Below are 16,079 nucleotides of genomic sequence, written 5' to 3'. Positions count from 1 at the left end.
ACCCTAACTCTCTACATTGAATGGAAATGCTAGATTGAGGTGGAACATAAGTGGAGTGGCACCACACCGTTTAGCCTTTATAAGAAGGAGAAGACACTACAAAAACGGGAGTAATAGCGACGAGACATGCTTCATAGCATACAAAAAGTGAGTTATGTTGTGAATGGTCATCGAAACAAATATGTGTAACACCGTAAATTTTCAAACAAAAATTTCATTTTCAAAACCACAAAATTCTCAATATCACATTCTAAAAACCACCATTGTTAAATTGTTAATAACACAAATTCATAAAGTTTTTGATGAAATCCAGGATCCTCAAAACATAAACTCTATCCCGTGTGTACAATCGAGCCGACATCTTCCTGTGATCCTGAGAAGTACTTGAAACACATAACACATAACACGGTAAGCACGAAGCTTAGTGAGTTCCCCAAAATACCACACATATCTTATTAGCCTCTCATGGATATATCTCAAGTAAGACCCTCTGGTCGACGTGTCTCAGTGGAACCCTCCGGTCCCACAACTCGGGTGGACCCTACGGTCCTAACTCAATAAAGCTCAACATAATACACAACATAAATCACAAAGACATAATGCAGGATATCACAATACTCAATATAAGCACACAAGACCCTCCAGTTACACAAAATTACCACTCAAGGTAAGTATAGTAAGAAGATTCACCTAGGAAGTAAGCAAATAGACCTCGTACATGAATCACCGATCTAGCCTCCGCCTAACACATAAAACAATTATCTCTAATTAACACTTAAATCATAAATCCAAATAAACCAAGTTATTTTCTCTCTTTAACCTCTTGGAATGGGTAAAAGACTATTCTACCCCTCCATGGTCTCTATAATCCCTGTCTTGACCAAACGCTAAAGTCAACAAAAGTCAAGACTCGAGTCAACAGTCCATGTTGACCCGACTCGTCGAGTGCAACTGTGTGATTCGTCGAGTCCCCTCGTTCTTTCAGAAATGTCGCGAAAACCCAACTTAGCTCGTCGAGTTGTCTCATCAACTCGTCGAGTTACTCATGTCCAGACTCATCAGGGAATTTAGAAGTTTTAAGGCAGATTTACAACCCCAAACTCTAAATCTAGCCTCCCAAGGCTGAGATACCACGTAAAGCTGCAAGATGTACGTCCATGCATGACACTTAGGGCTTGAAATGCCAAAATAACTTCTATTTAGGGTCTTAATCATGAAAGCTCTTTTATTAGTTGGATAAAGCTGCGACCTTTGGACTCTAGGGACCTCACAAGGCCCAAATCTGAAGTCTCAATATCTTGGTAAGCTCAACACACTCAAAGCCTCAAGGAAAGATGGAATAATCCCTAAAACTACATAAAATGAGATCTAATTAAACTAATGAGCAAGGTGGATACTTTTTTTTTCCTTCAACAGAATCTCTAGATGAAATAACACTAGATCTAACAAACTCTTCTCTTTCCTTGCTTTGATACTCTTCTATTCTCTTCCAAAAGTGTACTAAAATGCCCAAAGAGTAGCTATCTTTCTCTCTTAGATCAATATGGACGATTAAGGTTTCACACAGGGGAGTAAGGTGGCTGGTGAGGCGAAAATGAGGGCTTAAGGTCCTTTAAATAGGACCAAACCCCAGAGATTTAGGGTCTCTTCTCACAGCGTCAACTTGCCGAGTTGGTCCCTCTGACTCGTCGAGTTGGTCATAAAACCCACGTGGCTAATCCGTCTTTACTCGATGAGTTGGGGCATCCAACTCGTCGAGTTGCTCAATCATCTCATAAATAAATAAGTAAATATTATACATGGGAGTCGGGATGTTACAATATGGCATATTATATTACTGATGACATATATCATTCACATGCTTCATTATTTTTCAAATCAATATTTCTCTCCAGAAATTCGAAAGCATAAGATGTTCAATCAACATTAAGAGGCTCTCATTAAAGATATATAACGAACATTTGGAGTACTGCAAGCTCATCTCGTGCTCGTTTGACATGTCTTATTTGGGATAATGAACAAATCTCACAATTTATGATTGCTTGTATCATTATGCATGATATTATAATTAACAATGAACAATAAACTTGCCAACATTATAATCTAGAATCATATTTCAATTCATACAAAGGGCAATGCTGATGTTGACTACTGATGTTGACTACTCTATAGAGTGGATTATAGATTTGCCAGGTTATATCACTAACATAGAACAACTACACAATAGAGAAGCTCATGTATCTTAATAAAAAGATTTGTTTGAGTATATATATGACAAAAATTTGATGATTATAATTAGGTATGTAATTTGTATCTTTTATATTTTTGTATTTTTGCATTTCGTGCATTGATTTGTAATTTGGTTTGTTACTTTTAATGAAAGACATTTTATTTTAATTATAACGTAATAAAACATTACTTTAAAGAAAATTACGTGTACTATATATTTTATTAATTTTAGAGACCATTTTTTAATAGAAATTTGAAGTAATAAAGTTAAGTGGAAAAAGAAATAATATTTAATACCTTTGGTTAAATCATTGATAAATAGTAAAAAAGTTGAGATTTGTTAGGGTTACTATATTCAAATAAATGTTTATATATATTGGAGTCCTTTCTCTCCATAAGAGACTTTGAGAGAGACAATCTTTGGTTCCATTTATATTTACATGGTATTAAAGCTGGGGTGCTACCCCTGTGGCTTAACATATCCTTATTGATCCTGATTGGGTCTTTGACTCTGAAAGGTAATGTTAATATATCCTCCATCGGTGCCATATAGTCCAGTTAATGCTATATATGTTGGAGAACTCTATATATATTTACGGTTAGTAGTATTTGGTTGTATAGACGGACGAATAAGAAATAACATTTAAATGAAAGATTAGCTTGTGACAAGTCCCTAATAAAAATGGTCTAAGAGATTTTTTTAACCAGTTTTGAAACTTGCCTCCATAACGAGAGACCAACCATTAACAAATTTCATAAATAAGGTTCAAGGTTCAATCATTTCACTTTCAAAATATTGGTAATGTTTTGTTATTTACTCTCTATGTGATGACTCAATATGCATAGGTCGTCTTGACGATGCAATTTCAGTTTTGTTATATCTTTCTTGAAAAACGTGAATGTTTATGAAAATCGTAAACAGTTTTTCTTTCGTTTCTAGCCAACACTAAATGATATAATGTTAGAAACAACTTGAAATTTTGTTTCTAGCCAACACTACTTACAACTATATTAAAGATTTATACCTTTTTTCTTCATTTTATCCTTATTTGCTTCCCTCTCTATGTTCTCTCAGCTGACTTTTTTTTAAGTATATTTTAAGGCTACGGAGAAATCGAGGGTACGTAGGGTAAAAAAGAGTATTTTATAATAAAAATCACACTCAAAATATGTTGAATTCCCTTTCTATAATGTGTGTTGGATAAATCTTCACCGTTTGATCAATTTCAAGTACTAATATCATCTAATCCAAAACTGATTAGGTTTATTTTTCCTGTTCATTACTTAAATGTAAAAATACCTCAAATTTATCAATTAGTAATTGGCTAAAAGATACGAGAATATATAAATGGAATTGTTAGAAAGCAAATTTTTGTTACAAATGAAGAGCTAAACGCTGGAAATACAAGTTTGAAAGAGAGAAAATGTGTTGATAACGAGAAAGATGCTGGAAAAATATCTGCTGAGATTTAGAAGAGGGAAGCTGCCAAAGACACGATGGCTGCAAGTAAAGCAGGAACCTGCAATGCCATTCCATCGCTCTGCATTGATGGGGAAGGTGCTGGTGATCCCCCAAACTCCTGAGCCATGGTTCCAGAACTGGTGAACGCCATGAGAACAATCATTGTAATGGCGAGAGCAGTAGCTAGCTTTTCACCTCCCATTTCGATGAGTGATCTTTGTTTATATGTATTCGTAGAGAAATATTGGTTTTTGTAGTTTGTATGAGTGGCAAATAAGGCAGTGGGATTGTTGGCTTTTATAGCTGTTTGGTGGGGATTAATGGAGGAATCTAACAGCTAATGACATGGTAAATATTATTTTTAAAGAAGGTGCATAATCATTTAACAGAAAGTGGGCATCAAAGCAAACACTAATTAAAAAATTTCAACTCCATTTCACCATTGTCTACCAGGCTGGACAATCTTCATACCATGATACTGGCTGATAAATGAATTGGAAAATTTCCCTAGATTTTGATAAGAACCACTACGCTCTTAGAGACAAATATTTGGTAACTAAAGTAATACATAAGAACTGTTTCAGCAGCCAACTTTTGTGATAGAAAGCCATAATGCCAGTGTACATTTTGATGAGTTCGGACTGTTTGGTTTAATAATAGGAAAGAACCGTTAATTAACTTGTATTTAGGTTTGTTACTCCCCTCATGCACGGTTGCATCTAGTTTGTTTTCAATAAATATTTACTTTGGTAAATTGTGTTAGTTTTATATGTGATAATTTTTTTTTTGGGAGTTCTAGATGTGTGAATTCTGTCTCACTTACACTAACCAAAGTTGTAGTTGTTGTTGTTTTTTTGAAAATATACTTCCTTTAAATTTGAAACACCAAGAAGAGAGCGTTTGGTGTTTGGAAGAGTGTCATCATTGCACACTACTTCAAAATTTCTGTTTAATAGATTTTCTTTTTCTTATTCTTTCTCTTTCATTGATGGACACTTTTAACATGTGAGCCATGTGGGCTTATCATTAATGTTTGTAGGACATGTATAGACACGGTGTGGTAGTATGATGCCGACGGTATTCATTCTCGGCAACGGTTGCCGGCAGCAAACACCATCCCTTTATGTCTTTTGTTGCTGGCGGCAATCACTTAACGACTAAAGTGTGCCGTTCAAACTCTCTCTCTATGTGTGTGTGTGTGTATATATATATATATATATATATATATATATATATATATATATATATATATATATATATATATATATATATATATATATATATATATATATATATATATATATATATATATGACACCATCTTTTAATTGGGATGCTCACTCATGAACAAGACACCCTAACTCTCTACATTGAACATTGAACTGAAAGAATGACAAGATTGAGGTGGAACATATGTGGAGTATGGTGCCATTGACACTGTTTAGCCTTAATATGAATTAGAAGACTACCAATACCAAAACAAGGGTAATAGCGACGAGACATGCTACATAACACACAAAAAGTGCGTTATGTAGTGAATGGTCATCGGAACATATATATATATATATATATATATATATATATATATATATATATATATATATATATATATATATATATATATATATATATATAGAGAGAGAGAGAGAGAGAGAGAGAAAGAGAGAGAGAGGTTCATATTGAATCAATAACTATTATGTGATTGTAGGAACCAATCAAATTTTAGAAAAAGAATAAATAATTAAATAATATAATAAGAGCAGATAAGTAATATTACATATAATTTTAATAATAAACAAAATCTGATTCCTTAAATCATGGATGAATCCCTTTAAATCATGGCTGCCATCGATAACCCTAAGTCGATTTCATCAGCACCATGCCATCGTCATCTACATCACCATCGATTAGATGATTAGCAGTACAATCTTGAAGAGGGAGAGGATCAATATTAGAAGAAAAGAAATGCAAAAGAGGATGAAAGGTTCACTAGTTGCACACTTATTTGTTTAACTAGGTCAAATCTCCTTCAATCTGTCGCCTGTCTTCTACAATTTTCTCATCCTAATCACTTTACTAATGATGGTTCTAATCAACACAAGATCAAAAAGGAATAAAAAGAAGACAAGAGGGCCGTTGTTGGGGCCAAAGTTGGCCCCCTTTTCCATCGGTACACACCTTCGCCATCCCATATAATGAAGCAAAGTGGCCGCCACAACTCCACCTTTACCATTGCTGGAGCAATCTTCACCAAGGAAAGGTTGTTGATTTCATCTTGACTATCTTTAGATATATGGACCAACTCTGCTCAAAGAAGGTAAAACCTAATTATCAGAATGAGTTTGATTTTTGCACGGTACCTCTTATCTTATGCAGGTATGTTATTTTCTTTCCCTCTTTTTCTAATTTAGTTAATTAAGTATCGTTTACATATTTTTTCCATTATCGTCTGGTCATAGTAATACTACTGGATAGTAGATGCCAATGATCTTCTTCTTGATCTGTGATTGAGTATAAGTTTTCAAGAAATATGTGACCAATGCTTATCTTTAAGAGTTGTACTTGTATTTCACTTGACAAGATCTGATGTGTGTATACATGCTTGTATGTGTTTAATAGTTCTTTGATGGACATAACCAAAGACCAAATTATAAACAGTAACATCAATATGTGTGTAGAATACTCATAAAGTCATTCTTTTAGAATATTTAAAATGATCATTCAGTTAGAACTAACATCAAATATACAACCATTCATTCTATTAGAATCTTACGGCAATATAATGTGGCATGAATTCTATTTTGAAAGATTGGACTGTAATTTGTGAAATTGGTTTAAGGATTGTTATATGTGTTGGTTGTAATTTAAAATGTTGATTATAGTTAATGTTGATATTCTTCATATTTGTTTGATAGTCTCATAAAACCAACAATGATTGAAGAATCCAAGATTGATTCTAGAATACCAAATATTTCGAAAATCAAGAAGCGAATAATGATTCCATACATCTCAATAGTCAGACATTCAAGAAGTCAAGAACAAAGGCATTTTTATCCTCTCAATGAAATTGAGAGATATACAGTAAAAGATGATGGATTATGCTAGTTTTACCACCTACAACTTCATGGGAAATCCAGATGAAGAAACCCTAGAATTCGATTCTATTGTTGCCATTCTCACAAAACGAATTTTTATATCTCATTCTTCAAGAATGCAAAATTAATTATTGTTATTGGTTTTTAAAATTTTCAATTTTTTTGATGTAAACTACTTCATAGAATGTAATTATTTAATATGTTATTAGTATAAAAAATGTTTTTGTATATTACATTCTGCTTAGAATGAATATTTTATAAAAAGAAAAAGTTGATTTCATATTCTTAAAAATATTCTATTAGAATGCACTCCATAGTTACAAACATATTTTTTCAGATTTTCGAATTAAAAGAATGATTATTCTTCGAAATCAGATTTTTTTAAATAATAAAATGTATCCATAAAATCCAGAATTTAGCTTTTTTAAATCTAGCTAAATTGACTATAATACCCTTTCAATGAATTTTATGTTATTATATGGTATATGCTATTCCACTGTAATACTATAGACCCTAGATCATAACTATTCTTGATTTTTTATCTGTTGGTTTAGAATTGTTCTTACGACCACACAATAGTTATCATCTACATTATAACCTAACCCTATATATATATATATATATATATATATATATATATATATATATATATATATAGAGAGAGAGAGAGAGAGAGAGAGGGAGAGAGAGAGAGAGAGCCAGATTCAAGTTTTCTAACTAATTATTATGTGGAGGTAGGAATAAATGTGAACTAATCAAAATTAAATAAATAATTAAATAATTAAATAAATAAATAAGGGTAATTTAGTAATTTGATTAATAACTTCCACAAATACTCCCTATAATCATGGTATTGATAGATTGAATTTTAACCTAATTTCTCCCCGTTTATATTTACAGTCGTTCTCTCTTTCTCCAAAAACCAAATATTGGCTGCCGACCACAACCACTGATCCGACAGCGACCACAACCATCGATCCGACAGCGTATGGATCGGTGCTGTAATACAACCAAATTTCAAATTTTTTTTTTCTTGTGTGCGAGTATGCAACTTCTCTCTACCTCCTGTTCTTTCTGATCGATCGACTCCCACCATCAATTTAGCCACGAAGAGCTAAGTAGGTAAGCATCTTATTTCTATAAGGTTCTTGAGTCTTCCCTCTCCCTCATCTTCTTGCTGATCGACGACTTTCTTTATTGAATTTGTGATTGCTTCTTGACTTGTTGCTTTTTCACTTTGCTAATTTGTGATTTATGTGAATTTTTAGTGCTTCTTTAGCTTCTGCTTCTATTTGTTACTATGTTATCTAAATCCATGCTTCTTTAATCAACAAAGACAGATCGAAGCCCTAGAATCTTAAAGGGATTTGCTTGTGAAACCCAACAAATCAATGCGATAAACCACGCGGTATTGGAAGCAAAAGATCTATACCGAGGCTGAGGCTGATAAAAAACCGATTGTTCAACTTTTAAAACTTAAATCGATTTATGGCGGAGTCCCCACACTCACCTAATCTGGTTAATTCATTGAATTTCTCGTATCTCATTTGTATGGTTTTCTTGTTGCCAATGATCGTTATGTTAGTACATTGTTTTGATTTGTGCTTTTGATTCACATCGTAAATGCATTCTTGTTCCATCTTAATTCGAAGCATGGTTATCCACATTTCAGAATATTCCAAATCTTCCATATTGTGCTTAATTGATTTGATTTTCAGATTCCAAATCTACCACATTTTAGAAGATTCCAACGACTGAATAAGTGGAATCAAATGTTACGTACTTCTTTTCCCTCTTCTCATTTGCATTGTTCGGTTCCTAAAAAGACATATTGAAATAGATGGATTTGATTTTTTATTTTAATCTGTTCAATTTGTAAATGTTTGCAGGCTTTGAGAAAAGGAGGCTTACGTGGTAAATCCAATTTGTTTTACTTGCTAAATGCAATTTGAAAGCTAGGAATTTGATTTTTTTTTTTTAATTTCTTTTTCACATAATGATAAGGTTAAGTAAAACTTATGAGGTAATTCCAACAGAATGCATACGGTAACTGAATCTTGAATTCAAATTCTGTTAGGATGGAACCACGAATTTCAATTCTATTGGAATGAAATATGAATATTTTCTCACTAATTTATGCATGTTCTACAATTCTTGGTTATTGGTTTTGGTGCAATTCACAAGTTCCTATATTTTTCCAAAGGATTTTAGTTTTTTTATTTTTCATTTGCTAATGCATTATTAGATTATAAACTACAATTAGATTTGTTTTCACAGAAGTTGATGCTTGAAGAACGGACCACAAAATTGGAAGTGATTCTTAACAACATTATTCTTTTAGAATGTATTAGTGTTTTTGTTAGATTTTTCTGTTTTTTTCCTGATTTGAAAGTGTTTTTACTTTATTCTTTAACAATAAATGTAATTCTTAGCAATTGTTACTCGTATTCTATAAGAATTAATTTAAAATTTGTTTTTATTCTTCAATTGATGGTTCAAGAATTTGTCATTCTACAAGAAGTTCTTAAAATCATGATCAAGAAATAGGTTCAAGAATATTTTTATTATTTTATGTTCAAGAATATTTTTATTTTTGAATATACTCATAAATGTATCCTGTCAAACGTCCGAATTAAAATAATTATAATTCGTAAAATTGGTTTTTTAAAAAGTAAAAGAATCTATGATCCCTTAAAATATGTAACTTTCCTTCATTAATTATATCTTAATTGACTAAAATATCATTGTAATTAAATTATATGATATTTTTCAATTATATTTAATTTAATAATATTTATTAATTACTTTCTTAAAACAACTAAAATGATTGGTCTACAATCAATTCTACATCCACACAATAAATAGTTAGAATACACTAACCTAAGCCTATATATATATATATATATATATATATATATATATATATATATATTATATATATATATATATATATATATATATATATATATATATATATATAGAGAGAGAGAGAGAGAGAGAGAGAGAGAGTCAAGATCAAATAAGAATGAAATTTTTGGTAGGAAGGTAAGAAGTTTTTTTTCTACATATTTTTTTCGCGAACAAACAAAATGAATCATTAGATGACTCATTTGTAAGATGTTTCACAAGAAAAAATTCTCAAAAAAATATCTCGATGATTCATTTATATAATGATTTTGTTGTTATTCACTAAAATTGTCATAAAAGTAAATTTTTTCTTAATTTACTTAAAAATGAATCATAAAGATATTATTTTGAGAATTTTTTCTTGTGAATCATCTTACAAATGAATCAACTATGATTCATTTTTTTGTTCGTCAAAAAAATATGTAGAAAAAAAACTTCATACCTTCCTACCAAAAAAAATCTTACCGGATCTATATATATATATATATATATATATATATATATATATATATATATATATATATATATATAGGTAAGTTCAATTGAGAAAATAAAAAATGCTGAGAATGAGAGAATTATTCTCAGCCAATCATTTATTTTTGCCGTAAAACGCTCCAACGTATCAGGCTGGCAGATGATGAGAAATATTTGTATATGAATATAAATATAAATGTATTCATATATAAATACACCACCTCCTTCGTCACCAACCACCACCACCACCGCCACCAACCACCGACACCAGCACCACCTCCACAACCAAACACCACCGACAACCGCCACCTTAGCCACTACCCATCGCCGGCATATTCATATATGAATAATCACTTCCGTTATACTTATGCATAAATGAATATAGAGTAAATTACACGAATGGTCCCTATGGTTTGGGGTAATTTGCGTGTTTGGTCCTTAATTTATTTTTTTAACTCGGAAGGTCCCTATGGTTTGTTTTTGTTATGCGTTTGGTCCATACTGTTTATTTTTGTTATGCGTTTGATCATTGTCTTATCTAAAAAGATTATTATTTAAAAGGGAAAAAATGATGGGATAGGTAAGTTAGGTGAGGGGGTGGGATTAGAGATGTGTTTATTTAAATAAATTAAAAAAATCAAGGGCATAATAATCTTTTTAGGTAAGATAGGGACCAAACGTGTAACAAAAACCAACAGTAGGGACCTTCCGAGTTAAAAAAATAAGTTAGGGACCAAACGCGCAAATGACCCTAAACCATAGGGATCATTCGTGTAATTTACTCATGAATATACCTATTCATATATGAATACACTATTCAATTATGAATATGATTTGTTCTGTCGGCCCGATACACTGGAGCGCTTAAGTGGCGAATTCGAAATGAATGACCAAAATTTATTCCCTCGTTCTTAATCCTTTTATTTCTCAACTGAAACCTCCGTTCTCTCTCTCTCTCTCTCTCTCTCACTATATATATATATATATATATATATATATATATATATATATATATAATGTTACTGATGGCATTTATCATTCATGAGTTTCATTTTTCAAATCAATATTTCTCTCTAGAAATCCGAAAGTTTAAGATGTTCGATCAAGATCAAGTGTTAAAGACATATAAGGAACATTTGGAGTTTTACAAACTCATTTCATGTTCATTTGACATATGTCTTATTTGGGATAATGAACAAATGTGACAAATTATAATTGTTTGTATCGTTATGCATAATATGATAACTAAAAATGAACAATAAACTTACCAACATTATAATCTTGAAACATATTTCAATTACATGCATGCAAATGACAATGCTGATGTTGACTACTCTATTGAGATGGATTATAGATTTGTCAACTTATATGACTAACATAGAACAACTACAAAACATAGAAGCTCATGTATCTTAAAAACATATTTGATTGAGCATATATGAAAAAAAAATTGCCGATTGTAATTCGGTATGTAATTTGTACCTTTTGTATTTTTGTAATTTGCATTTTGTGCATGCATTTGTAATTTGGTTTGTTTCTTTTAATGAAAGACATTTTATTTTAATTATAAAGTAAAAAAACATTACTTTAAAAAATTGTGTACTATATATTTTTATTATTTTTAGAGATCATCTTTTAATAGAAAATTTATTTAATAAAGTTATGTGGAAAAAGAAATAATATTTTGTATGTTTGGTTAAATCATTGATAAATAGTAAAAAAGTTGAGGTTTGTTAGTGCTAGTATATATATATATATATATATATATATATACATATATATATATATATATATATATATATATATATATATATATATATAGAGAGAGAGAGAGAGAGAGAGAGAGAGAGAGAGAGAGAGAGAGAGAGAGAGAGAGAGTCAAGATCAAATTAGAAGGAAATTTTTGATAGGAAGGTAAGAAGTTTTTTTTCTACATATTTTTTTCACGAACAAACAAAATGAATCATTAGATAATTCATTTTGAAGATGATTCACGAGAAAAAATTCTCAAAAAAACATCTCGATGATTCATTTATACAATAATTTTGTTGTTATTCACTAAAATTGTCATAAAAATCAATTTTTTCTTAATTTACTTAAAAATGAATCATAAAGATGTTTTTTTGGGAATTTTTTCTTGTGAATCATCTTACAAATGAATCATCTAGTGATTCATTTATTTTGTTCGTCAAAAAAATATGTAGAAAAAAAACTTTTTACCTTCCTACCAAAAAAAATTTCTTACCGGATCTATATATATATATATATATATATATATATATATATATATATATATATATATATATATATATATATATATATATATATATATATATATATATGAGTCCCCTCTTTAGAAGTGAAATTTTTGGAAATTTTGAGTTCTACTTATATTTACATAGTATTATATCACCATGTTGGTCAACATGTCCCATTAATATCGCAAAAATGTCTATTTTAAAGAGACAATCGTAAACTTCATATACATTTACGATTTGTAATAATATTTAAATGAAATATTAGTTTGTGACAAGTCTCTAATAAAAATGGTCTAAGAGATTTTTCTCCAACCAGTTTTGAAACTTGCCTCCATAACGAGAGACCAACCATTAAGAAATTTTATAATTAAGGTTCAATGTTCAATCATTTAATTCAATTTTAAAATATTGCTAATGTTTCGATATTCACTCTCTATGTGATGGCCCAATATGCATAGGGCATATCGACGATGTAATTTTTTTTCCTTCCTGTCTTTCTTGAAAACTTGAATGTTTATGAAAATTGTAAACATAGTCTTTCTTTTGTTTCTAGCCAACATTAAAAGAATGTTAGAAACAACATTAAATTTTGTTTCTAGCCAACACTACTTACAACTATTTTAAAGATTTATACCTCTTTTCTTCATTTTATCCTTATTTGCTTCCCTCTCTCTGTTCTCTCATCGAGTTATTTCAAGTATATAAGGTTACGGAGAACGAAAGGGTAGGGTAAAAAAATATATTTTATAATAAAAATCACACTCAACATATGTTGAATTGGCTTCTTATAATGTATGCCGGATAAATCTTCACCGTTTGATCAATTTCAAGTACTAATATCATCTAATCCGAAACTGATTAGTTTCTTTTTTCTTGGTCATTACTTAAATGCATGTAATTGGCTAAAAGATAAGAGAAATACTAAATGGAATTGTTAGAAAGCAAATTTTTGTTACAAATGAAGAGCTAAACGCTGGAAATACAAGTTTCAAACATCAAAGTCTCGATGAGAGCAAATGTTGATAATGAGAAAGATGCTAGAAAAATATCTGCTGAGATTTAGAAGAGGCAAGCCGCCAAAGACACGATGGCTGCAAGTAAAGCAGGAACCTGCAATGCCATTCCATCACTCTGCATTGATGGAGAAGGTGCTGGTGCTCCCCCAAACTCCTGAGCCATCGTTCCAGAACTGGTGAACGCCATGAGAACAATCATTGTAATGGCGAGAGCAGTAGCTAGCTTTTCACCTCCCATTTCGATGAGTGATCTTTGTTTATATGTATTTGTAGAGAAAGATTGGTTTTTGTAGTTTGTATGAGCAGCAACTAAGGGCAGTGGGATTGTTGGCTTTTATAGCTGTTTAGTGGGGGTTAATGGAGGAATCTAACAGCTAATGACATGGTAAATATTATCTTTAAAGAAGGTGCATAATCATTTAACAGAAAGTGGGCATCAAAGCAAACACTAATTAAAAAATCTCAACTCCATTTTGCCATTGTCTACCAGGCTGGACAATCTTCATACCATGATACTAATACCATGATACTGGCATAATTAGGTTAGTTACTACCCCTCAATGCACATGCGTATTGTAATTATATTATATTTGATAATAAACATTTATTTGGAGTTCTCGATGTGTGAAGTTGTCTCACTTACACTAACCAGAGTTTCTTTTATTTTGGCTTTTGATGTTGATAATGTGATTTGAGTTTTTTTTACCAAAGTGTTGTGATTTTAAAAAGTATTTACCAAAGTACAGTGGTTTCAAAAATATTAACAAATATATGGTGAAAGGAGTTTTTATATGGTATGTGGGCCCTAAGTCCCCAACATCCCCTCTATCCTCTCGTTCCCTCTCTTCTCCATCTAGCTAAATTTTCATTAGTTGATCTGAATAATACAAATATGTGTATATATACTCATAATTTGGCTAATACACAATACAAATAATGCTGAAATATCCCTACACTAAGGAGGACGAACGTGCAAACTGGACTTGAAGGCGGTGAAAATTGTCGAGGGAGACCCTTTGTAAAAATGTCGGCATATTGAAATTCTGATGGGACATGAAGAACCCGAATGTGCCGAGGCGAACTTTTTCACGAACAAAATGTATATCGATCTCGACATGTTTGGTCTGTTGATGTTGAACCAGGTTATCTGACAAATTAACCGCATAAACATTATCGCAAAAGACAACAATAGCTTAACGAAGGGGAACATGTACTTCAAGAAGCACTTTGTGTAAGCAACTAACTTGTAACATCTATAAAATTCATAAAAATTTAAAACTTTTTCAAGTATCCAAAAACCATTATTTATTACAAAATGTTTTCAAAATAGTTTCATATAAGAGAATCCCAAAAATCAAAATCATAAAATGTGAGGAAGTACACGATCAAGCCATTGCTTTCCAGCGATCATCCGAAGTACCTAAAACAAAATATAAAACTGTAAGCCCGAAGCTTAGTGAGTTGCCCCAAAATACCAATACCTAACAAATAGCACACATAATAACAACATCTAATGGGTCCACAACTTTACATATTGGATTACCCCCGAGCCCACAATATGAGTCTGGCTTGCCTTACAGGCCCAAAACTCACATCTGGTTTACTCTCGAGCCCACAACATAAGTCTGGCTTGCTCTCGAGCCCACAACTTATGACTAGCTTGCCCCTTCAGTCATAAGACTGAAATATAAATGATCAACCCTCAGTGCGAGTCTAGTATGCTCCCCTGACCCGTAGTTCACATCTGAAATGCTTAGGAGTCCTTAATATGAGTCTGGTATGCTCTCCATGGCCCTCAACTCATATATGGAATACTCCAGGGTTTGTTGGTTACCGCATGGAGCAGTACAACCTCAACCCTATCCACATAACATGTCGACATGAAACAACTAAATACACATACATATAATCAGGTGGTATCACAGATAGTCCTACAGATCTACCAGGCTAGCATATCAAACTAGCATGCATATCTAACTCACACTCAACATATCAAAAACTACCAGGATATCAATCCAATGGGCCGGCCTTAGTGCATTCGAGCCCTAAGTATAGTGAGGAAAACTCACCTCACAAGTAGTGTTGAACCGATAAAATTGAATCCCAACTCACAGCTCCAAACTCAACTGCCTGTAACCACCATATGACTAATTCCATTAAAATTCCAAATTATCAAAATACCCTCAGAAGTCAAACTTGGTCAACCATAGTCAAAGTCAAAGTCAACAGTCAAGGTCAACAGTCCATGTTGACCCAACTCGTCGAGTGCATCTACTGACTCGTCGAGTTCCTTCATATCTCAGAAGATCGTGAAAAGCTCGAGACAACTCGCCGAGTTGCTACAGTAACTCGTTGAATTCTTCAGTGTCCAGAAAATCAGGGAAAAACTCAACCAACTCGTTGAGTCATCTCATCAACTCGCCGAGTTCACTCAGTATCCAGGAGGCGAGAAACCCTATTCAACTCGTCGAGTTGGCTAAGCAACTCGTCGAGTTTTCCTGTCTTAACATATTAAGCCCTTTCCAGTCAAAACCACGACCCCAAACTACAGATATATCCCCTTAGGACTGAGATACCACGTAAAGTTGCTAACTTTACGTGCATGCAAGGCATCAAAGGGATTAAATCACTCATATGAA

The 16,079-nt window shown here is 32.0% G+C and overlaps 1 protein-coding gene across 1 annotated transcript; it reads right to left on the bottom strand.

Moving 5' to 3' along the window:
• Positions 1-13,334: 13,334 nt before the first annotated feature.
• Positions 13,335-13,735, bottom strand: LOC145006195 (uncharacterized). The gene has a single exon (XM_078965290.1). The coding sequence runs from the start codon at positions 13,676-13,678 to the stop codon at positions 13,484-13,486; it is 195 nt and encodes a 64-aa protein (XP_078821416.1). The 5' UTR covers positions 13,679-13,735; the 3' UTR covers positions 13,335-13,483.
• Positions 13,736-16,079: the final 2,344 nt, after the last annotated feature.

This window comes from Lactuca saligna, chromosome 7 (genome assembly GCF_052625555.1).
Source record: "Lactuca saligna cultivar CGN05327 chromosome 7, ASM5262555v1, whole genome shotgun sequence".
In the NCBI taxonomy this organism is placed as follows: Eukaryota; Viridiplantae; Streptophyta; class Magnoliopsida; order Asterales; family Asteraceae; genus Lactuca; species Lactuca saligna.
The sequence above is the reverse complement of the archived record's forward strand: the minus strand, read 5'-3'. Positions and strand labels throughout refer to the sequence as shown.